The sequence below is a fragment of the Balaenoptera ricei genome, chromosome 10 (genome assembly GCF_028023285.1).
Source record: "Balaenoptera ricei isolate mBalRic1 chromosome 10, mBalRic1.hap2, whole genome shotgun sequence".
In the NCBI taxonomy this organism is placed as follows: Eukaryota; Metazoa; Chordata; class Mammalia; order Artiodactyla; family Balaenopteridae; genus Balaenoptera; species Balaenoptera ricei.
The window spans coordinates 8,261,206-8,286,783 of record NC_082648.1 but is presented as its reverse complement, the minus strand read 5'-3'; the positions used below and the strand labels follow the sequence as shown (position 1 = coordinate 8,286,783).

At 35.2% G+C, this 25,578-nt stretch overlaps 1 protein-coding gene across 3 annotated transcripts; it reads left to right on the top strand.

Annotated features, from left to right (window-relative positions):
- The first annotated feature begins 4,405 nt into the window (after nucleotides 1–4,405).
- CLEC2B (C-type lectin domain family 2 member B) lies at nucleotides 4,406–21,241 on the top strand. 3 transcript variants are annotated; one of them, XM_059934464.1, is made up of 6 exons: nucleotides 4,406–4,599; nucleotides 8,578–8,658; nucleotides 14,419–14,582; nucleotides 17,776–17,879; nucleotides 18,886–19,028; nucleotides 20,186–21,241. In XM_059934464.1, the coding sequence occupies exons 1-5, from the start codon at nucleotides 4,500–4,502 to the stop codon at nucleotides 18,992–18,994; spliced, it is 558 nt and encodes a 185-aa protein (XP_059790447.1). In that variant the 5' UTR covers nucleotides 4,406–4,499; the 3' UTR covers nucleotides 18,995–19,028; nucleotides 20,186–21,241. The 3 variants fall into 3 exon arrangements, with proteins under 3 accessions (XP_059790447.1, XP_059790448.1, XP_059790449.1); XM_059934465.1 differs by lacking the exon at nucleotides 20,186–21,241 and having other exon boundaries at nucleotides 18,930–19,006; XM_059934466.1 differs by lacking the exons at nucleotides 18,886–19,028; nucleotides 20,186–21,241 and adding an exon at nucleotides 18,267–18,864.
- The last annotated feature ends 4,337 nt before the right edge of the window (nucleotides 21,242–25,578 follow it).

Here is a 25,578-nt window from a genome sequence, read left to right as displayed (position 1 = left end):
TCAAAGATAATTATTCTCCTAAGAGAATAACTCAATTTTAAACTGGAGTGTGAATGAAGGGGAACAATATTCCTACATTTAGAACTTTTTCTGGATTTGAAGCGATTCTTGAATTCCAGCAGCATATAGCCATCTTTTTTTTCTTTAATTTTTATTGGAGTATAGTGGCTTTACAATATTGTGTTAGTTTCTACTGTACAGCAACGTGAATCAGCTATACATATACATATATCCCCTAATATAACCATCTTCATTCTCCATTTCCTCGAATGTTTTCATGTGATATTACCCAGAAAATGGGAAAAGAAAATGGAGAATAGCCTCAGCCTTGGATATTTCTCCTAGGCACAATGAACCAAAAACTAAAAGGAAGACCAAAAATAATCAAAATTTACTCAGGCACTGCTGTCTAAAACCACACAGGATATGTTGGTGAATGAAAATGGAAAGACTTGTTCATTTCTGGTTAAAATTCTCTACGGTGCAAGGTAAAGGTGGCTATTTTGTTTGATTCTTTTCAACTACCTCATTATAAAGTGGCAGATAACTTGGATGAATTATGTTCTAGTGTTTTGTGGAAGGTAGAAATTGTGAGCAGTGAAATTGGATACTTAGCTGAGGAGATATCTAAGCAAAGTGTTGAAGGTCCTGCCTGGTTTGTCCTTACTACTTATAGTAAAATGTGAGAGGAGAGAGATAAATTCAGAAATCATTAAGCAAAGAGGAACCAGAAATTGAGGATTTGGAAAATTCTCAGCCTATCCATATACAGAAAATGAGAAAGCATGCTCTGGAGAAGATACCAAGGGTGTGGCTGGACAACCACTCCATAAAGAGATTATCCATGATTGTAATTAACCATATCATCAGAAGCCAGGGATAGAGGTAGAAATACACCAGCAGAGACACTGCAAGTTTGAAATAAAGGGAGCAGAGGTAGGATGAAATAAAGGAAGGTTCTCAGACTTCTGGGATTCTATGCAGCTATCCGGCTGTGAACATGCTTTATCCTTCAAGAAGGATGGTCCTGAAGACAATTTGGAGATCATCAGGGCTACCACTCCCACCCTAGGCCCAGAGCATACAGAAACAAGCAGGGGTGGGGAGTGGGGGACAAGACTTTTTCCTCCTCGATTTCTGAGTGTGAGGCCACCTCCTCAGCTTCAGCAGGCCAGGCTGTCCCCTCTCAGAGCCTCAGGGACAAGGCTGTCATCAGAGTAGAGGAGGCAGGGCCTCCACCTAAGGCCCTGGGGATGACACTGCTGCCCCGGTGGGTCCGGAGGGCAGAACATCAGGTCAAAGAGAATATTCTTGAGCCTTAAGAGCTAATGGAGTTTGCCTCACTAGGATTTGGATTGGCATGGGACCTATCACACCTTTATTCTTTCTGATTTCTCCCTTTTGGAATGGGAATGTCTATCTTATGTCTATCTTGATCCTCTCCTATCCTTGTATTATGGAGGCCCATAACTTGGATGGTTTCAGTTTCACAGGTACAGAAGAATTTTGCCTTGGGATGAATCACACCTAGAGCCTCACCATACCTGATTTGGCTGAGACTTTGGACTTGGAATTGATGATGGATGGGCTGAGACTCTTGAGGCTGTTGGGATGGGATGGATGTATTTAACAATGAGAAGGACATGAAGTTTGGGAGCCAGAGGATGGAAAATTAAGGACTACATTTTGTCCCCCACCAAATTCATATATTGAAGCCCTAACTTCCAATGTGACTGTATTTGGAAATAGGGTTTTATCAAGATAATTAAGGTCAAGTGAGGACATTGAGTTGGGCCCTAATCTCATAGGATTGGTGTCCTTATTAGTGAAGGATGAGACACCAGAGAGTGTGCTTTCTTTTCCTGCACACAGAAAACAATAATATGAGGACACCGTGAAAAGGCAGCCATCTGTAAGCCAGGAAGAGAGATCTCAGCAGACACCTACCATCTGGCACCTCGATCTTGGATTTCCAAGAACTGTGAGAAAATAAGTGTCTATTGTTTAAGCCACAAGGTATTTTGTTATGGCAGCTTGAGAAGACTAATACAAGTTGCTTTAGGGTTGGACTGGGGGAATCATTATGATTTATCCTAGTCACAGAATTAAAGAGGTCTTCCTTCTGAGGACCTCACTTCTCTTTCAATAATTAAGTCCAATCATTAATCATAGCCATTAGTGAAAATTACATTATCTAAACTTAAAGTTAAATAAATCATATTAGAAACAAATAAAAACACAGAACTCATGAATTTCTGATTATTTTTACTATTATCTATGCATGAAGTTGTTTCCATCTATTATATCTGTATAATAGAAATACTGTGTAGTGGTGTACTACTACACAACTCTTTTCAATTCTGGTATTCAGTGATGTCACACTGGTAGCTTGAAATCAGCCACGTTGGGCATAATTGCATCATAGAAACCGCCCAATATTACAAACCTACCTGAATGATTACAGTTAAAAAGTCTGACCATATCAAATGTTGCCATTGATGTGGAGTAACTGGAACTGTTCTACATTAATGGTGGGTATAGTACAACTTCTTTGGATAATGTTATATTTTTATAAAGTTAAACATATTATCATTTAAAAAAAAAGCTTGAGGTATAATTATACCTCAAACTGTGTGTTTCCATTTATATAAAATTCTAAAACCAGCAAAACTCATCTCCATTGATAGGTTAGGGGCTTCCTGGTTCCATGGAGTAGGGGAATGAACTGCAAAGGTACATCAGGGAACATTCTGAGGAACTGGAAATGTTTTATACTCCGAGTCAAATTTTATATCTTGACCTTCCTCAGGAACAAAAGTAAACTTCACTCAACCATGATAATGCAATCCCTGCACACACAAACCTTGGAGATGTAGTTGTTTTGGTTTCAGACCACTGCAATAAAGATAACATTGCAGTAAAGCAAGTCACACGAATTTTTTGGTTTCCTGGTGCATATAAATGTTATGTTTATACTATATTGTAGTCTACTAAATGTGCAATAGTTATGTCTAAAAAATGTACATACCTTGATTAAATATTTTATTGCTGAAAAATGCTCACCGTCTTCTGACAACACAGGGTTGGCACAAACCTTCAATTTGTAAAAAAAAATGCAGTATCTGCAAAGCACAATAAAACGAGGTACTCCTGTGCTCTCCTATATATGCATTCCTAATAGTCCTAGGGATAGTATGTTTTGGTCATGACTTAGTAGAATATGTTCATTTTTCCTTCCAAATTTGTGTCTTCTTTCTGTCCCCAAATGGAAACAATTTTATCTGTCCTTCCTTCTGCAGTTTACCTTGTATAATTTCACTTTGGGTGATGACAGAAGTGACCAAAGGTATATATTTGAGACCACCAGAAGAGTTTAATCCTTCACTTCTTATTCTCTTCACGTTTTCTTTCTTTTCTTTCCTTTGTACTCCACTTTCCTCTCTGTTCTTATTTCCTTTTCCCCTCTCAGTGTGCCTGTCAGACAAATGTGGTGTTGATCCCGAAGCAGCCTGTGGGACACCAGCTGCTTTTCTTTAGTTTTCTTCTTAATATAAATACATTTCACCCTCCATATCTGCAGCTTACACACCGGGGATTCAAGCAGCTGCGGATGGGAATCCGTGGATGGAGAATTCCAAGGCGGGCGGGAGAGTAGACTGTAAGGAACTTGAGCATCCCCGGATTTTGGTATCCGCGGCAGGGAGGGGAGGATCTGGACCGAATTCCCCACAGACACCAAGACGACTATATTTACATATATTGAGGGGAAATAGGAAATCATTTCAAAATTCTGATGAGGAGAGATTTGAAAAGGAAACAGTGTCCTGATAACACTAGCATAACAGCATTATCATCTTGAATATTGATGATAACATTCTGAGTACTTTTTAACTTCCTGTTCCTTTTTCTCCTCTTTTTCTTTGCGTGTGTGCGCACGCGCGCGCGCGCGCACGCACGCATGCGCGCACTGCTGCATATGTTTGTCTTTGACAGAAAAGGCTTCAGTAGCTACTTTAAAGCATAGCTTTCTTCTCTTTACTTTCATCACCTTTGAGATGGTCTTTCTTAGCACATGATAATGAAACCATAACGTCCTAAAGCAGGCCTTTTAATTAATTAGTATTCTTATCTCCCGTGGCTCTGGAAGGACACTAGTTACGTCACTCTCGGGAGAGTTAAAATTCCCCTTGAAGGTTTTTTTTACTGTACGGTTCAGATAAGGATCCTCTGTTGAGGGACTAAGAATATATCAGTTTCTTGCTCTTCAGTATTTAGTGAAACTTCCTTCCTTTCCAGTAATTATTTTGTTTTGTGGTTTTTTTTCACAGGAAGCAAACTTTTTCTAGATTATAGTATGACTCAATCTTCATCACATGATTACTTTTCTTTTGCGAGATCAGTTAAAAGCGTGTTTTACTTCAAAGTAGCATAACTCTAGTTTGGAGCTGTGCTGTAAAAACAACGTTTTTTTTTACATGAATTTAAAACTTTGAAGAGGGATGTTGGATGGTGTGTTATCAAACAACCCGTCAGCTGTTGTGGAGGCAGCGGAGCTGCAAACTGGTAACAGCAGACAAGAAGCTGATAAAAAGCCACGAGGTAAGAACATTTTCAGTTGTTCTGAATGAAGGTTTTTTTATTGAAATCATGAAGCATACTGTTAAAGAGAAGTTTTGAAGACTTTTTGGGGTTTTGTAGTTTCTTCCATCAAGGCAAAAAAAAATTCTATTTCCAGTTAACTTCACCATAAATAAAAAATTTGTAATTGACTATTTTGTCCTTTTAATTCAGATTCACTTTATGGTATCTTAATTGATAATGGAGGAAGATTATCCATAATGTAAGACCATTCAAGATTTAATTTCACTTTTACTAAGTATTCAATAAAACCTGTCCTTCAGGAGATGTTAAATATGAACCACAGTCATTCAATGCCTAGAATACATACATGATATGAAATAATTCGCAAATATCTGTAATATTTTAAAAGATTGTTTATGGACCATGAGTGGAGTCAAGATAAACTACTCTTTAGAGGTACTTAATAGCAGAACAATTGTCTCCCTCCTCTACGCTTATCTAAACAATTGCTGGTACCCTAATATTCTTGAGAAGTCTCTGGTGATTTTTAAATGGAGAAGGAGAGAAAGTGTACTTAAAAAAAAAAAACCTTAGAAAACAATTTGGTAGCACTGGATGTATTAAACAGCAAGTTCAGAGTAGGTAAGATCCAAATTCTAAATCTAACAGGATAATCTTTCAAAGTTATTTCAACAGGGCTCCTTAAATAGGGTGAAGGGTGGGGGGGAAATGAAGCTAAAATGCATTTAATAAAACTCTCTGTGATTTAGTGACTATGGTGAGTATTAAAATTTGCCGTTTAATTTTGTTTCCGCCTACCAGTGTATGCAGCAGTCAAAAATATTTTTGCAGTTCATATTGGAATGCATAAATACTTTATTCCTCATCTTTTGACAATTTAATAATTCTAAGAGTAGATCAAAGAGGGTTAGGGACAATGGGATCAAATATTAGATGATAATGTGAAAATATCTAAACCAAAAGTTTTAAGAATGCTTTCTATCCGCTCATAAAACCAGTGTTAATTTCTACATTATATATCAATCAACAGTATGAACTTATATATTTTATGTATAAATTATATATATACCACATAAATATATGTTACTTAATATTATATAGTATGTATAATATTATCTATAGACATATAATTTGAAATTTTAAACACCATTGAAATAGTAGTTACTTAGAGTGTGATAGAATTCATTTTTTAACTTTTTTGTATTTTTTAAATATTATCTTTTATTCTTTCTATGTATTGGTATTTTATGATTTTTTTCTATAGCTGTAAACTAAGAAAAAAAGGGGATTTTATTTGGTTTTAAATTCATTGGTCACCCTGGATCTTTTCTCTTATCTCTCCTTGGAGAAGATCACAGTCAGAAACTGAGAGAAATTAGTTGTCAGGGAAGATTCTCTATGGGAAAAAATAATTGGAATATTTAGCTGTTTATATTATAACAGGAATGCATGTAGAACTATTTTAGTTACATTGTTAATTCAATAGGTTTTTATTGAGCGGCCCCGGGATATTATCTGTTTTTTTACATTCCTTAGTTGAACACATTATGAACAACTTCTTTGAAATTCATCTTTTAATACTAAATTCATACTGAGGGACCCACAGTTTCTGTTGTTTTTGTTTTTTGGATATTTGTGCAGTGTACAGGTATTGAGGATTGAGTAAAAGAGTAGAAAGAAGAAACTTTAAAAATGAAAGCTGTTTATACTGTGTCAAAAACTAGATTTTAGGGCTCAGGAAGTGGACAGATTAAATAAACATGTAGCAGGTTTAAATATGAACCTGCATATTCAGAAGCGAAATAAATTTCCAATTCTTTAGATCTTTAAATCAAACTAAATGTCACTCCAAGTCCCCATCTCACTGAGCTGACAGGATAATTAATCTTGGTGGTTTGGTGATACCGAACTGAATGGAGAGTTTCCTCCAGCGTTATATGGAGTTTTTCAGGTATTGTAAGCCCAAAAGCATCAAGAGGGTTTTTAGTCAACACTTTTCACTGATGACTTATGAGAAGATATATCCCAACATCAATAACCCCTTTGGTTCTAGTTCTGCTATTTCTGTGCTAAACTTAAAAGGAAAGCCACTCTGTTTGTTTGCCCCATTCATGGCACATGCATCTTTGTTGAGGCTGGTTTATCTGCAGGCAGGATATCTCCATATGCTCCACAAAGATGAATGATCTAGTATCTTGCCAACTTTGAGATAGAAAGAACTCTTATCACCTGTACATGGAAATAAGCATTTCTCATATTGTCAGGATGGGCACCCGCTTCTTTCTTCTTGTGGCTTAGAAGTATTTCGTCTTATTTAAAGCCCTTTATGATTCTCAAAATAGTCCCTTTAATAAGATAGGATTTTTTTTTTTTAATGAAAGGATCACTGATTTCAACAGTCATTCTGGAGAAAAGGATACCAAAAGAGCCAAAGACTTACTTGAAACAGTGAATAGGAATATGTATTTAAAAACTAATTCTGCTTAATACAGCAGTAAATAATCTTCACCTCCTGCACACACAGTAATTAAAATATGGAAAAATGGGAGAGCTAACACAAGAAAAAAAATAATAAAAGCTTTCTTTTATTTAATTCCTGTTATAAACCAGACCTGAAAACATAGCACATAATATCCTTTAATTAAAAAAAAAAAAAGAGAGAGAGTTATTTAACGGTCAAGGTCTCTTAAGGTTTGGGTTCTGAAGTCCCAGAGTATCACTTCTACCGCATTCTCTTGGTCAAAGCGAGACACAAGACCAGTTCAAATTCATATTCATATTCACAAGACCAGTTCAAGTGTTGGGAAATACCTCTTGGTGTGAGAAGTAGCAAGATCGTATGTCAAAGAGGTGGTGGACCCAGAAAGACCTGATTCTTTGGGGGCCACTTTTAACAATTTGCCACAGATGGGAAGAACAGCAAAGTGTTAACAGAAAACATTAGAACTTAAAACAATGGGCACAAGATGATTGTACTCATTTAAAATTATGTGTATGTGGGAGGGAGGTTATATGTGTAAAAATGGATTAAAGAGATATATGGGTGGAAGGATGTTAGTTAATCCAAATGATAATGCTGGCTATCTCTACGCAGTGTAAATTGAGATCTATTTTAAGTTTCATTTCTTTTATACATCTACTAAGGAAAGAATTTGTTCAATAAAAAAAAACTAGTTCTTCACTAGGTGAAAAAGACAGGAAGAATCAATGTTCTCAATAAGTTTATAGTCTATCTTAAAGTATCTTCTATAATTTTTTACATTTCACGAAGTTTTACATTAAGGATAAATACTTTAATCATATGAAATTAAAAAATGTTTCATTTCAAAAAACTTACACACCGTATTTTTTTTCCTGAATGGATACTAGTAAAAGAAAAACAATTCCTCACCAGAGATTTATTCTGTTCTATCAGATTTGCAGATCAGAGAATACAGGACCAGAAAAACAACAACAACAGAAACATGTCCAAGTTCCCTTTGCTTGTTTGTGGCAAAAACCTCAATTCTAAATTTTTTTGATTATTCTGTGACCTTTCAAATATACTGTGTTGTCTATCCTTTAAAATAAACTTTTCATTAAGTAGAAAGTAGATTTTCTTAGAAATATTCAAGGAACGTTAGGATATGCTAATATTTTACCATAGAAGAAGGGTATTGAAGGCCTGAGGGTGGCTTCAGGCCTGAGGAAATTCTACCCGAAAAAGTCATCTATATTTGATTCCTTGGACTGTGGCAGTAAAATCCATAATAACATCTGGATTGGATATAAGGATGTCCTGAGAAATTTCAGCCAAAAGAAAAAACCAGGGTTTTTTCATATGGCAAACAGAAAAGTACATTTTGTGTCATCTCCTTGTGAAATATCAGAATAAATTGCCTAAAGAAGTTTGTAAGGTATGGTTTTGAATGCAAATTTAGTCTTTCTTTTACCTGTTTCTTAATCTAAGTGTTTTTTTGTTTTGTTTTGTTTCAGGTGTTACAAACAAGCGTATGATGTTCCTTTGTATTTTATTAGCAATATCTGTAGTTGCTAATATTTTATTTACTATCTTAGGTGAGTAAATTACATCCTTTATTTCTTCACTTATATTTTTCATTTTCAGAGCTTCCTATTGTATGATCCTTTTCCTTTCTGCCTCAATCATAATATTTTCTCATTATTCTCACTCCCTTCCCATTATTCATGATATATTTAAGGAGTATCAATGAATGAATTTTTATGAATTACACGACCTACGTAAGACATGGGGAGACGTAAAAATGATTATGACAAAATCATTCAGCCTGATAATCTCGCATTCCATTCAGCATTCCCATGCCAGTGGTAATCACTATTTTAACTTCTGTTGCCAAAAGTTAGTTTTGCCCATTTAAAAATTTTTATGTAAATAAAATGGCAATTTTCATGAATCCTTAGCCTCTTGCTTCTTTTGTCCCACATTATGCTTGTGTGATTCTTCCAAGTCATAACTAGTAAAAGTTCACTGACTCGTTGTTATAGAAGAGGGTTGGAAAATTTTTTACGTAAAGGGGCAGATAGTAATAATTTAGGCTTTGCTAGCCATATGATCTCTGTTGCCGCTACTCAACTCTGTATTTGTAGTGCAAAAAAGCCACAGAAAATACATAAACAATTGAGCATGCCTGTGTTTCAATAAATTTGAACATGAAAATTTGAATATTACATAATTTTTGGGTGTCACAACACATTATTTCTCTTGATTATTTTTATATTTTAATTATTTTTAAATAATTAAGATTTTATTTTGATTATTTTAGAATGTAAAAACATTTTTAGCTCTGAATTTGGCCTCACGTTGTGGTTCACAGATCCTTGCTATAGTGTATTTCATGCTTTTTATTGATTTATTAATCATTCTACTTTTGATGGACATTTGGATTGTGCCATATTTTGACTACTGCTAATTGCGTTGCTTTGAACATCCTTATATTTTTAGTCTTTTAGTAAATAGTGGATATTATTTGGGATATATTTATGAGAAGGATTATTAAACCACAGAGTATGCATAGGTCAGTTTTTGTAGATAATACCATAGATAGTAGATAATCCAACCAAAAGTGTATGCAGATGCCAGTTGCTCAAGATACCTGTCAACACTTTGTTGTCAGTTTTACCCATTTTAGCCATTCTGATGAGTGTGCGTTGGTACCTTTGTTGGTACCTGTTGTGACTTTAACTGACATTTTCTTGATGACCAATACTGTTAAGCTCCTTTTCACATTTACTGCTCATTTAATTACAATATTTTGTGAAGAGCTATCCTTGCCTTGTACCTGATTCTAGAGGGAAAACATCCAATTTCTCACCATTAAGTAAGAAATTAGCTGTGGGGTTTTTTGTAAATATTCTTTATCAAGTTGGGATAGTTCCCCTCTACTCCTAGTTCACTGAGAATTTTTGCCATGAATGAATGTTAGGTTTCTCAGATGCTTATATTGATATGATCATGTGATTTTTCTTTTTTTAGCCTGTTGATGTAATGGATGACATTAATTGATTTTCAAATGTTGAACCAGCCTTACAGACCTGGGATAAATCCCACTTTTTCATGGTGTATAATTCTTTTTGTGCACTGTTGAATTCAATTTACTAATATTTTGTTAAGAATTTTTGCATCTATGTTCATGAGAGATACTGGTCTGTAGTTTTCTTTTCTTGTAATGTCTTTGGTTTTGTTGTTAAGATAATGCTGACCTCATGAAATGAGTTAAGAAGTATTCCCTCTGATTTTATCCTCTAAAAGAGATTGTAGAGAATCGGTATAATTTCTTCCTTAATTGTTTGGTAGGATTCCCCAGTGAACATATCTGGGCCTGCTCCTTTCTGTTTTTTAGGACATTACTGATTATTAAGTCAGTAATTATTCTTTAATAGATATAAGCCTATTCACATTGTTTATTTCTTCTTTTGTGAGTTTTGGAAGATTGTATCTTTCAAGGAGTTGGTCCATTTCATATAAGTTATTAAACTTGAGGGCATTAACTTGTTCATAGTATTCCTTTATTATCTTCCGTGGCATCTGTAGTGATGTCCTCTCTTCCATTTCTGATATTAATTTGTGTCTTCTCTCCTTTATTTTCTAAATTAACTTGGCTAGAGGCTTACTGATTTTATTGTTCTTTGCAAAGAACTGGCTTTTGATTTTGTTGATTTTCTCTATTAATTTCCCATTTTCAATTTAATTGCTTTTTGCTTTGATTCTTATTATTTCTTTTCTGTTTTCCTTGGGTTTAATTTTCTCTTCTTTTACTAGTTTCCTAAGGAGAGAATGTAGATTATTGATTTTAGACCTTTCTTCTTTTCTAATGTATGAATTCAATGCTATATATTTTTCTCTAAGGACTGCTTTTGCTGCATGCCCAAAATTTTGATAAGTTGTGTTTTCATGTTCATTTAGTTCAAATTGCTTTTAAATTTCTCTATATTCCTTCTTTGACCCATGTGTTATTTAGAAGTATGTTGTTTCATCTCTACATATTTTGGGATTTTCCAATTATCTTTGTTATTTATTTCTATTTTAATTCCACTGTAATCTGAAAACAGAATTAATATGATTTTTCTTTTGATTTCGTTAAGGTGTGTTTTATATTAACTATTAATTTTAATATTTTATCTTTATTTTCATTTGTATGTTTATGTAAACATTCAGATTATCTGCAAATAATAATGATTTTATTTATTAGCTTGAAATCTTTATATCTTTTTATATATTTGTATTGCCTTATTTTACTGGCTAGTACTTTCAGTAAAAAGTTGAGGAGAAGTACTGAGAACTTGCATCCTTATCTCATTCTTAATATACATGAGAAAGTTTTAAATATTTCTCTATTATGAATGATTATTTATCAATATTCTTAATCAAATAAAGGGAGTTTCCTTTAATTCCTAGATAGCTAAAAGGTTTTATTCTGAAAGGGCATAGAATGTTATCAAGTGCTATTGAGATATACTTAGTTTGTCTCTTTTTTCTGTTAATGTGTTGAATTACACAGACTTTTTAAAAACGTTAAACTAAACCTTCCTGTCTGGAATAAACTCAATTTGATGACAAAATATTAACCTTTTTAGCACTCTTGAATTAAACTCGCTAATATTTTGTTTAAGATAATATGCACATATGTTCATACAAGCCTGAACTATAATTTCTCATTTTTATAATAGTATTGTCAGGTATTGATATTAAGATTATGCTGGCCTCTAAAACTGAGTTGTAAAGGATTCTCTCCTACTCCGTTTTCTGAAAAAGGTTGTGTAATATTGTTGTTATGTCTTCCCTAAATGATTAGAAGTATTCATAATTGAAGTCACCTGGACTGGGAGATTTCTTTGTGTAGAATTTTTTTAATGAAAGGTTTAATTTCTTTACTAGATAGAGTATTTATTCACATTTACCTTTCATTTGTCAGTTGTGCTAAGTTTTGTTGTTAAGAAATTTCTTTTCTTTTTTATTCCTAGTATTGCTAATTCATTTATTCCCCTTTAAAAAGATTTTTTTCTTTGATTTTTCTTTGAGTTTTCCTAGTGTTCTATCTATTCTAGATGATTCAAAAAGCCAATGAGTTCCTTGCTTTTTTTGTTTTACATTAATTTATATTCAACTGATTTCTCATCTTATTTTTTTAATGGAGTCTTTCTACTTTGGTTTTAATTTATCACTCTTACTAACTTTTCGAGATAGATAATTTTCTTTTTAAAGTCTCCCTTTTTTTAAAAACATAAATTTAAGCCAATAAATTTTCTTCTAAGATTTAAGGAAATGTGTTGTGTTCCACAAGTTTAGGGGAATTCCCTGGTGGTCCAGTGGTTAGGATTCCATGCTTCCATTGCTGAGGGTCCAGGTTCAATCCCTGGTCAGGGAATTAAGGTCCCACAAGCCACACAGTGCAGCCAAAAAAAAAAAGAGCAAGGCCCACAAGCTTAGTTGTATCCATAATTTTTGGTATTTTATGCATATATATGTATACCATATATCACATATATCACCAAAATATATGTAATTAACTTCAGTTCAAAATATATATATATATTTTAATTAATTAATTAATTAATTAATTCTTTGGGGCTGTGTTGGGTCTTCGTTTCTGTGCAAGGGCTTTCACTAGTTGTGGCAAGCGGGGGCCACTCTTCATCGCGGTGCGCGGGCCTCTCACTATCGCGGCCTCTCTTGTTGCGGAGCACAGGCTCCAGACGCGCAGGCTCAGTAGTTGTGGCTCACGGGCCCAGTTGCTCCGCGGCATGTGGGATCTTCCCAGACCAGGGCTCGAACCCGTGTCCCCTGCACTGGCAGGCAGATTCTCAACCACTGCGCCACCAGGGAAGCCTCTAAATATATTTTGTTTCCCAAGATTTCTTTTTCTTCTTTGATTTATGAGTTATTTAGCATTGCATTTCTTAATTTACAGACTTTGGTGATTTTTTTATTTTATTTTTTTATTGATATATGGCTGAATTCTACTGCAGTCAGGTGGCACACAGTAAATGTTTTCAATCTTTAAAATTTGTTGTTACAACTTTATTGTCCCACATTTTAGTAAATATTTCATATGCACTTTCAAAAATGTATGTTCAGTAGTTGTTGCATGTAGCCCTCTATGTATGTCAACTGACTTAATCTTGTTAATCATGGTGTTCAGATGTTATTATCCTTACACATTTTGCCCATTGTTATATCAGTAATTAAGAGAAGGGTGCCTAAAATGTTTACCTTCTACAGGTATTTGGCATCAGGTGACTGCAAGTGATCATGTAACTAATTGTTTTACTTCTGTGCACCATAGACCGCCAGTATCCCATTTACAACTGGTGACTGGGTCAGTGCCTTTAATGTAAATCACATTGGAAAACCAATAGCATACCTCATCCTTAAGGTTCTGTTCCTTTAGAATCACTTTTAGTACCAAGAACTGATTTAGTCTGGGTGTGTTCAGAAAAATAGACAGTACAGATATTACAAGAATACAAATTTTATTTCTACTATTTCTATAGATTTCAAAAGGATCTCCACAATAAGGCAAGTTACCATGGAATAGGACTTTAACATAAGAATTATGCATAACACCACTGGAGCTGGGGAATGATGGTCTGGAAGGCCACAAAGCTGAAGAAGAAATAGTCACTAATGATTTTGGCTTAAAGCACTAATGTGTTTGGAGAACCCACAGATTAGAGGAAGCTAACACATCTAGATGCCAAGACTACAAAAGGGAAACTCATGAAAAGGCCTGTGAACTTCCTGTGTCCAGCATTTCCAAGAATAATGGCTTCTGCTTTATTTCCATCTTCTAAATTTCATATGGGTTCTTTTTATTGGTTAACCCAGAACCACACAGTGATGGTGGTACCTAGCTGACAACAGGAAACCCAATACATATCTTGTTATTGTTTTATTTTTTTCATTGCTTTCTTAGAGATTAAAACCTGTGCCCTAATTTATAACAGTCTAATATAAATTAGTGTTTTTATTACCACCAGATAATGCTAGGATTTCATTGTATTTCATTTACCCAGAAATGACGAAAGGGACTTAACACAAGTGAAATGGCACTGCTCTAGGAAAGCCTATATATCACTGAGTTTGGAGTTGAAAGCAATGTGAGTGTCCTGTCACGTTCTGGACTGCTGTCATTTAACCTAACATGAAGTTTGTTTTTCAACTTGTTATGGGATAGATATGCAATTCTGGCCATGATCATAATATTTTACATCACAATCCTGTCTTTATTCAATGATCTCAAAACACAGTGGCATATTATTTCATCTGATTCTTAAGATATGTATTTATCTCACTTACAGTTATAAAAGATCCGGGTGCTCGGTATTTTTGCCCAGATAATTGGATTGGTTTCCAAGATAAATGCTATTATTTTTCTAAAGAAGAAGGAGATTGGCATTCAAGTACATATAACTGTTTGTCTCAAAATGCTGACCTAGTTATGATTGACACTATAGAAGAAAAGGTAAGTAATTTAATATGTATTCCTTATCAATTATATTGAGTAGCGATATTAGAAATATTCAAATTCCATTATGGTCTTTAAAACTTTTCAAACATGCCTGTCTTTAGATGCACAATATTGCAGATGTTCAGAACATGCCATAGGAGATACAGCTGAAAAACTTAGTGATATCTTGTTTGGATAGTATAAGACTCACATCAAGTAGTAGACTTGATAGCTAACTTTTACATTTTAAGGAATACAAATAGAAGAGCTTGATACTATTTGGAAACCTTTTAAAAGCCACAAAGAGAAAGGATGGAATTCTCCATTTCACTCTCTTTGTGGAAACTTCCTCTGACCTCTCAGTCTTGCTTTGCTGTCTTTCTCTGAGGTCTCATGGCAGCCTCCATCAGAGCGTTCACTACCAGTGATGCAATAGGTGCAATTGAAAGTTTCCCCCTAGGCTGAAGTATGAGTTTCCAGTGAGCAGACACCATGTTTTATTTGAAATTGTATCCATTGCTGTAGCGTAAAAGCAGGTACAAGTTAAAAGGTGGCACAGTGGTTAAGAATCCGCCTGCCATTGCAGGGGACATGGGTTCGAGCCCTGGTCTGGGAAGATCCCACGTGCCGCGGAGCAACTAAGCCCATGTGCCACAACTACTGAGCCTGCGCTCTAGAGCCCGCAAGCCACAACTACTGAGCCCACGTGCCACAACTACTGAAGCCCACTTGCCTAGAGCCCGTGCTCCGCAACAGGAGAAGCCACTGCAATGAGAAGCCCGCGCACCGCAACGAAGAGTAGCCCCTGCTCGCCGCAACTAGAGAAAGCCCGTGGGCAGCAACAAAGACCCAACGCAGCCAAAAATAAATAAATAAATAAATAAATAAATAAATAAAAATTAAAAAAAAAAAAGCTTAATGGATCTTTGTTCAATAAATACTGATTTACGGAAAAATTCTGTTAAGTCAAGAGAATCTCCAAGATCTTTAACAAGTGTGAGACTCTCTTATGCGGCAAGCGTATGTTTTTACTTTTGTTTCATCTCTTTAAAAGTAAAGGGTCAATTTGAGAGGTAATTAACTTAATTAAAATTTCTGTGTATGTGAATAAAAGTTGTGTGTGTGTGCAATTAAGATGTGTTTAAATGTAAAGCAGCACAGCACAGCAGTCAACATTGTTAAAAGAGAATTGTGTATTACTTTTAGGGTGAACAAAGTATAGTTGTGCAATATGCCTGAAGACTGGTTCAAATTTAAATAGATACAAACTATGCTGGGGCAATTTATAGATCAATGTAAGGAAACTAAACTATTTTGGAAGGAAGAAAAGATGTAGAAACCTGAATAAAATGTGAAAAACTAGGTATGTTAAGAGTAGACACACCAAATCAAGAAGTAAGATGCAGGTTTAATTTAATATAAAGAGCTTCCGTAGTGAATAGTTTCACTGCTGAATTTTGTAAGACTCTTGAAATGAACATTCTGAGAAACCCTTAAACAGCCCTTACAGTTCTTCTTGGGGAAAAAGGCTAAATTAGCAGCAAGATGAAAAAAATAATGAGTAACAAACAAAATGAGGTCTTTACCGCATATGGTATTGTGAAGGAGTGGTAAAAGTAACGTATAAAAGAATTTTAAAGGACTGTTTACTTTAAATAGTTTAAGTAAAATATTATATATGTTTATTTAAACTGTGAAATATTTTTCTAGTTAAAATGAGGTGAAGCTTGTTTCATGAAATTTTCCCCTATTTATTTGCACCTATTTAGAATTACCTTGTCTTTTTAACAAGCAGCTACATGAGCTACCCTTTACTGAGCAAATAATGTTCAACATTTTTCATAGGACAGGCTTTAGGAAATACACCTCCCAGTTCCCTGTCACCAAGACCACAGCTACTGAACTTCATCCAGTTTTCCCAAAATCCAGTAATGTATATCCTGTTGGTTTCCAATACATATATCGTGCCTTACATTTTTTTCTGCCTTAAAACAAGCTCTTTCCTAAGCCTAGAATAGGAATTGTCCTTTTCTCCCTGGATTTCTGTGTTTATCATGGAATCTTCTACTCTTCCCCTCCAGATCCACCTCTTAGAGCACATCCTATGTGAAAGTCCCCCATAAAGACCCAGATGCTTCTTGCCGTAAACCAAAATTTCACTTTGCATTTATTATACTCATAATCTTCTCATCTAATAGAATATTTTCTAACTCTAAGTTTACATAAATTTCCTCACTATACATGAAACCATGAATCCAGGGACACTGTTTTCTTAATCTGTTCTGTTGTAAACCCATAGTTTAGACCAGTGAATTGAATTTTTTTCAAATAAATTCATGAAATGCTACAGAAGATGGTATATTAAAATACCAAAGGTTATCAGTGTAACTGTTATCAGGTAGAAATGGACCATAGTGTTGTGATCTGTCATAATTCCCTTATATTTATATAAAACTGAAACATAGAGTGATACAATGTCAAACTTACAGTTTCCCAGCTACTTAGTAGCAGGGTAGACTCAGTGACTTTCTGTGTATAACATAATTCTATGGCAACAAAGGCTCTAAGGTAGGAAAAAATTTCAACATTGAATGAATATGGAGAAATATCAGGAAAATTAAATTTTTCCCTCAGTGATGTCTTTGGAAATCTAAATATTTTGCAAAAAAATGAAATTTGAGAATTAGATTCTAAAGGAACTGGATGCATGAGGGGTGTGTGTGTATGTGAGTGCGTGTGCACAAGTGTGTGTGAGCATGTGCCCTCATGTGTATGCATGTGTGTGCACATGTGATAGTTTGGGAGAAAAGTTGAAGTAAAGTATTACATTATTTTCTGAGAAGTGAAAAAAACATTGTAATAAATATATGATGATTACGAAGGCTGTGTAAGAACTCCGTTGAAAGTCTAGCTTTCCAGGAGTTTACAGTTTAAAAATCCTGGAGAAATAGATTTCCATACTGAATATTTATCAATTTGGAATCAAAAGAGCCTTAAAGAAACTTTCTCTCACATCTTTGTTTCAGGAATGAGAAAACTGAGTGTCAGAGGGTAAAATACTTCTTCACAATCGCATAGCTATTTTCTGGTGAAAGCAAGAGTTGAAACTTTGTCACCTTACTCTTCACAACCTGCACAGCCAGAGGGACACAATAGGTTGTATTGAAAACTGACAAGTAAAATTCTGAATTTTGTCTTGTCTCTAAAGGATTTTCTTAGGCGATACAAGTGTGCTTCTGATCACTGGATTTGGCGAGACATGACCAAAGATCAAACAGGACAATGGGTGAATGGAAGCATAGTTAATAACTGGTGAGTTTCTTTCTTTCTGGGATTATTTAGATTTAGGTAGTGCAGACTGCTCTAGAGCCTGTACATTAGCTATATTGCTCTAGCGCCCACGATTTGTTTGCATGTTGGAAAAATGGAGCAGGGAAGATTGTGTCATGTACTCAGAGTAGTTTCAAGAGTCAGCCAGAGAGGTTGGAAATCAAGATGTAAGGGGAAATACCTCTTAGTTGGTTAGTTTGAAAATAAAGACCTGAGATTCACATACACAGTAAAAATAAACTTTTGCTTGATTTTAACCTGTTTTCTCTGATTATATATCTATTCTGCGAGCTTCATGCTACCTGTTTGCTGACAGCTTTTACAGTGTAAGTTAAACTTGTTTATTTTGACCTGCTTTTATTTGCACAGATATTGCAATTTATCCTGGACTTCACACCTTCCATTTTACAATATGGAAAACGGGACCTAAAAGACTGAGTTCACTGCACTCATGACCCCGGTATAACCACCCTAAATGGTGACTGCCAACCACCTTGCCACTTAATTTATGTTAGAATTTCCCAATAGCAACACCACTGACAGTTTGGACTGAATCATTCCTTGCTATGTGGAGGGAGCACTTTCTTGTGCATCGTAGGATGTTGGCAGCTTCTCTGTCCTCTACCCACGAGACAGTAGGAATTCCCCCTACCCTCCTCCACTTGTTACAACCAAAAATGCCTTCAGATATTTCCAAGTTCCCTTACAGGGGCGTGAAAGGCAAACTCACCCCAGGGTTAAGAACCATTGGTTTCTACAAACTGGTGGCTCTACTCCTGACATATAACTTCATGTCAGTTTAACAAATATAAATTCTTGGAAGGGAGATTCTTATGGTCCAATTTGGTACAGATATCTTAACCCTAGCAAGAAAGGACAGCATACTTTTTCAGAACTCTAGACAGATAATATTTTTAAAAAGGTGTCATTGAGCAAGGGAGAAATCACAGGACTCCCTAATACACAGTGTTTAATTCCTTTATTGTAGGTTTAATATGACAGGGAATGAAATATGTTTTTATCTTAATGAAGATGGTGTTGCAAAAGCTAGATGCTACACAGAAAGAAAATGGATTTGCAGGAAAAGAATGCACTGAGTAAATGTTTCTGGTAATGGACTTACAGCCATGGGTAAGATGGTTTTAATATTTATCAACTTTTCTCTCCTTCTGTTCAACTTTCAGTATTTCGCTGCTTTAATATTATAGCCTGATGATACATCTTGATGATTATTAAAGTAATTTCCTTATTATTTTTCTACTTTTCAAATGGCCTGGATCTTTGCTTTTCTATATCAACTTTAGAAGAATCTTGTAATTTCACAGAATCTATAGGTCAATTTTGGGAGTGTTGTATTTATATATTATTTTCTTATTCATTTACAATGTATATCTTTTACTGACTTTTGCCTTATATAACTTACAATTTTTCTAAACAGTTACTGCATATTATTTATTACCTGTGTCCCTATTATATGTATCTAATGCTTTTGCTGGTGCAATTATGTAATTTTATTATCTTTTAAAATAGTTGTTTTTTAGAAATGTAACGGTTTGGGATAGTCTTGTCCTCTTCAACATACATCCTGAAAATTCATAATTTTCTAATAATTTGTGGATTCATTTAAATACTATAAAACATAACATCTAGTAATAACAGTTTTATTTTTCCTGTATTAAAAAATTACTTATTTCTTGTCTAATTAAAATGGGTAGGACTGCCAGGACAATACTGATGGTAAACATTGTTCCACATTTTAAGGAAAATGCTTCTGACATTTACACATTAGTCATGTTGTATCTAGTTTTTTATACCCTTTTTTTTAAAGTTAAGGCAGTTCTTTTCTATTTCTGTTTGCTAAGAGATTTTTTTTTTATAGGTAGAGATTTTTAATTTTCTTGTATGCTTTTGTTTTCTGCATCTATTTTGATGGTCTCCTGGTTTCTATTCCTTAATCTTTTAATGTAGTGAATGACATTTATAATTTTTTAATGTTACAGAATTACTTTGCATTCCTAGATAAAATTCAATTTAGTCATGATGTGATATCATATTTATTCTACATAGATTCACTTGATATTTATTTTTTCATATTCTTACATCTAAATTCATGAGTGTGGTTGCCATAAAATTTTCCTTAGGAAAGCGGGGCTTATGGTTTAAATAATTCAATGAAGACATGGTTGGAAAATGTGTTGCTTTACAATTATGCCATGAAATTGTGCATGATAAATTTCCTATGTCTCAAAAATTAATTATTGGTCACATTTTCTGCATATTTTTATTAGATTTGCACTTGTGATCTTCAGTGAAGAAAAGTAACAACCTTTGAGAGAGCCGCTAGAAAAGAGTATTCATGGACATCTTGATGTAATTACACGAGCATTAAAGAATGGTGCTGAAGAGCTGCAACCTCTAGAAGATTCATATTGTTTCAATGAAAACAAACTTCTAATTTTCTCATGGTATGAGAAATGAAATTAGGAAAGACACATTAGAAAATAAGGAAGGCATATATTGTCCCCGGCTCTGAACAGGAAGAAATACCACCTGAACACTATAAACAATCTGCATGCACCTTCACTGGACAATAAGCCAATATATAACCAATATTTATTGATAAATAATAATACTCCTTATGGGCTTATGAATTCTGTAATGCACTTTAACCAAAGTGTTTGTTTAAACAGAGATGTTGTCATAAATGTTTGCCCAGGTTCTCAGACCCAGGGGCAAGTCTTTACAAGACCAAATATCTAGCAGTCCGTAATTACACAGGGTCTTTGCAGTTGAGGGTAAATTATAATTTTATTCAGTTTGTTTAATATTTATGAATATTTAATATGAAAAACTACATGATCTATCCCAGGTGATAGAAGTAATTTTTGTGAACTTCTAGTTATGTATAGGTTCAATAAAATTCCTCTTCTTCTCTCTTATGGGTTGAATTATGAGCCTAAAAGGTCGTGTTGAAATTCTAACCCCCAGGACCTCCGACTGTGGCCTTATTTGGAAATTATAAATGTGGCAAAGGTAATAGTTGATATAAAATCATTCCTACGGGCCCCAATCTCTTTAGCTTTAGTGGTGTTATAAAAAGAGGAAATTTGGATTCAGTGACAGACTCTAAAAAAGGGAAGACTATGTGAAGACAAAAGGAAAAGACAGCCATGTGACTGAAATGATTACCTATAAGCCAAGGAATGCTAAGGATTGCCAACAATTACCAGAAGCGAGAAGAGCTTCTCCTAGATCAGTCTGAGAGAGCATGACCCAGAAGGCATATTGATGTTGGGTCTTCCAGTCTGCAATACTGTGAGACAATAAATGTCTGTTGTTTTAAATCGCATGCAGCATGTGGCATTTTGTTATGGCAGCACTAGCACTAATACATTGTATTATCGACATCAGTTTATTTTCATTTCTATGTTTCATCTTTCTCAGATACAAGCCTGACCTAGAATGCCCATTTCTTCTTTCAGGGCCATCTTTAAATTAAGGAAAATACATTCTCCCAGCATGTCCATCCATTCAAATCTAGTTTTATCTATCACTCGACAAAAGTGCAGAAAAGCAGCTCTCACCATATCACCCCCCCATCTTTATTGCTATATCCAGTGAACTTGCTACAGTAAATATCTCCCATGCCCTCTCAAGCAGCATTTAACATTTTTTCTTTTCTTTTTTACTAAAGAATAGTTGATTTACAATATTATATTAGTTTCAAGTGTACAATATAGTGGTTCAAAAGTTTTATACAGTAAGTCCCCTGCATATGAACGAGTTCCATTCTAAGAGTGCGTTCGTAAGTCCAATTTGTTCGTAAGTCCAACAAAGTTAGCCTAGGTAGCCAACTAACACAATCGGCTATGTGGTGCTGTACTGTAATAGGTTTATAATACTTTTCACACAAATAATAAGAAACAAACAAACAAAAAAATAAAACATTTTTAATCTTACAGCATGGTACCTTGAAAAGTACAATAGTACAGTACAACAGCTGGTACACAGGGGCTGGCATCAAGTAAACAGGCAAGAAGAGTTACTGCCTGGAGGAGGGAGAGGAGGTGGCAGATGGTAGAGCTGAAAGATTATCTACAATAGGAGACAGAGGGCAAGCTGCAGTTTCACTCACGCCTGATGTTGATAGCACACGTTCTGGTTCCTTGCTGGATTCAATTCTGTCTACCCTCTTGAAAAAACGATTCAGTGATGTCTGGGTAGTAGCTCTTTTTTTCCCATCATAGATGATACGTAGCCCTGGATTGCATTCTGAACGGCTGCTGCAACCTTCGTGCACTGTTCTACATTCAGATCCTGTGCCTCAAAAACTAACAGTGCCTCTTCAAATAAAGACAATCCCCTTGCCATTTCCTGCATCGTGAATCTCTTTGGTTCTTCAGTTACTTCTTCTTCCTCTTGTCTCTCTTCATCATTTCTCTGGGCCTCCAATTCCATCAGGTCTTCATTAGTAAGCTCCTTGTGTTGCACAGCAAGGAGTTTAATGAAGTTGTCCTCTTGCAGATCTAGCTTGAAATAAAGATACTGTACTACTGTACTCTATACAGTACTGTACAGTAAAGTACACAAAAGCACAACCACTTTTAGAGGATGCACATGACAATGTACACCAGACACGTGAACTAACTTACGTGATTGTACATGCGAACGCATGTTTGCATCTTTGAAAGTTTGCAACTTGAAAGTTCGCATGTAGGGGACTTAGTTATAGATACAGAGAACAAACAGGTGTTTGTTTGCCAGAAAGGAGGGTGGGAGCGGAAGGAAAGAAATAGGTGAGGGAGATGGAGAGGCAAAAACCTCCACTTACAAAATAAACGAGTTATAGGTATGAAATGTACAGTGCAAGGAATATAGTCAATAACTGTGTAATATCTTTGTATAGTGACATATGGTAACTAGACTTATCATGGTGATCAATTTGAAATCCATTTGTCTTGCAACCAAAGTACTATTAGTGAAGTAGCTTCAATATCTTTTTAAAAATTCATACAAAGCCCTGTCTATTTTTTTTTGTGGCAAGTGGCCTTCTGACTAAAAATGTGTGGTTCACTGTGTACATCTTTCACTACCCAGTTTAACTTAGCTTGGCATTTTCAGTTAATGAGGAAGTTCTGACCTCAAACGGTTGAGTGTAGTTTTGGTTCTCTCATGAAAAGTGGAGGCAAAATGCATGACACGAATACTGTAGAGAAAGACTTTGTTCCAACCCTATGGATTGCAAATCAAGGTAAGAAGTTGGGCTGTATGGAGTGAGTGTGGGAATTGGGGTGATAAGGTAACAATACTGATGGACTCTAGTTTCTACACAGGGAAAATGGTTAACAGGCACAGAGCTCTCGAGGATGAGAGATGGAGTGCTAGAGGTCATAAATTTGTTTATAATTTGTGTATAAATATGCAGATATTGAAATTCTTGTCCTAACAAGTAAGGAAAGGGAACTATTAAGAGTAAGATGTAACTGGTTTGCAGGGCAGAAATTGAGACACAGACGTAGAGAACAAACGTATGGACACCAAGGGGGGAAAGCCGCGGCGGGGTGGGGTGGTGGCGTGATGAATTGGGCGATTGGGATTGACATGTATACACTGATGTGTATAAAATTGATGACTAATAAGAAACTGCTGTATAAAAAAATAAAATAAAATTTAAAAATTAAAGAAAAAAAGAGTAAGGTGTAAGAGGATGGAATCCGGTTAAATTTACAACTGAGAATGAAATGATTAATTTCACTGAGAACTATATGTACTAAAAAGTGTTACACAGGTGCAACATAGTATTATTATGAAATAAGGTAGAAAACCTATCATGGAAGCTCATAGGAGAGAAAATATTAAAAGGTAAGTAAAAGACATTTACAAATAAAAAAAGTGAGCAAGTCAAAGTAAAAACTTAGTAGCGCATTCAAATGAAATATCTGACATTGGTGCACTGTAAAAAGAAAAATATGTGTATATATATATACATATATAATATCATATATATTTATATGAGTTTGAAAGTAGAAAAAACTTGTATCTGAGATTTTGTATGATGATTTAATAAGTGAAAAAATAGTGATTTTTACCTGTTGGGGAAAATTGAGGTGTCATAATTTAGCATGGAAAAAATTCTTTATCCTTGTTAAAAGTAGTAATCAAATTAGAGAGAAGGCAATTCAGATGAGGAAAAAGTTGATTTCTAATTCTTGTTAAATCCCTTCATTTCTTTCTTCATTCATGTGGTATTCTGAGTATCTTTATAATAGCTGCTTATAATATTTGCTAGATAATTTCAGCATCTGTGTCACTTCAGCACAGCTTCTGTTGATTGTCTTTCCTCATGCAAGTCAAAATTTGCATGGCTATTCGTATGCTGAATAATTTTGGATTGTCTTATGGACATTTTGAATAAATATTTTGTTATGAGACTCTTGACTTTGTTTAAATGTTCGGAGCATGTTCAAATTTTTGGTTTGAGCAAGGCATCACTCTGGCTAGGTTCAGGCTTTCTGTGGGCACTGGTTCCAATTCAGTTTTAGAGCCTTTGTGGTGTTATTCGGATATTTCTTGCAAGTACATCAAGCAATGGCCAATCTGGGATTTGGGCAATGTTCTATTACCAACAATTTAGATCTCAATGTATTTGGTACATTAGAGTCAGGTGTAGGCAGGCATAGCTTGTGTGTTTGTGTGGGCAGGGGGAGTCCAGGAGTTTGCTAATAAGATTCAGGGGTCTCTTTACAAAGTTCCTCCCTCTTTATCATCTGCCCAATACTTAATGGTTCCCAGAAGCTTCTTTTATCCATCCTCCTGCAAGAAGCTTGCAACTGTAATTAACCTCCTCCACCATGCACTTCTCAATTGTGGTTGCATCTGTAAGACAATATAGCAGGAGGAAAGAGAGAAAGGAGTGGAAAAAAAGAAAAGGGTTTGGTACAACTTTCTTGGAAGCACAGCTCTACCAAATGGAGAGGATTGTTCACCTCCTCAGGGTTTTGGCTATTAGGAATCATAGTTGCCACTGTGGCTACCATCTTGAGATTGCCAGAGGTTTGAGGCACACAAGAATGGAGAAAAAAGAGAGAAAAAATGGGGTGTTTTCATACTCTCCCTCTGTGTTAGGAGCTCACTTTCCTACTCAATCCAGAGCTAGGCTGCTTCTCCTGGAGCTCTCTATGTCTGTGACCTAATAGATGCTCAATTCCAGGTTTCTGGGTGTGTTACTTTCAGGACACTGATACGGGGGGTTGGAGGGGAGGTAAATTCAATACTAGTTTTTGTAGTACCCTGAATTCTGGCGTTTTGCATAGAATCACTGCTACTATATAGAGTTTATAGTACTCAAGTAGCTGTTCTATGCATTCTGTCCAGGTCTAATAGGTACATTTAGTAGGAGAGACAGTGGTGGTGTGTTAACTCCACTTACATGGAACCAGAATCACCCATTTGTTGGGTGTTTATTGAATACTTTCTGTTTCATAGGCATTGACCTAGACACTGGAGGTACAGTGGCAAGCCAAAAGACAATATTCTGTCCTTAATGGAGCTTACAATAAAATGACAAAAGGTTTTTATTAATCATCTTTCTATTTTTAACCCAGCCTATTTTGCCTTTGGTCCATGCTTTTTCAAATTGACTTCCAACTCCCATTTGAGGTCTCTTGACTGGCCAACGCTC

Excerpts from the sequence above, each read along its gene's own strand:
- CLEC2B (XM_059934464.1), top strand. The coding sequence starts at position 4,500 with ATGTTGGATGGTGTGTTATCAAACAACCCGTCAGCTGTTGTGGAGGCA. Across the intron at positions 14,583-17,775 it reads TTGACACTATAGAAGAAAAG|GATTTTCTTAGGCGATACAA; the intron begins GTAAGTAATTTA and ends TTGTCTCTAAAG. Across the intron at positions 17,880-18,885 it reads GGAAGCATAGTTAATAACTG|GTTTAATATGACAGGGAATG; the intron begins GTGAGTTTCTTT and ends CCTTTATTGTAG.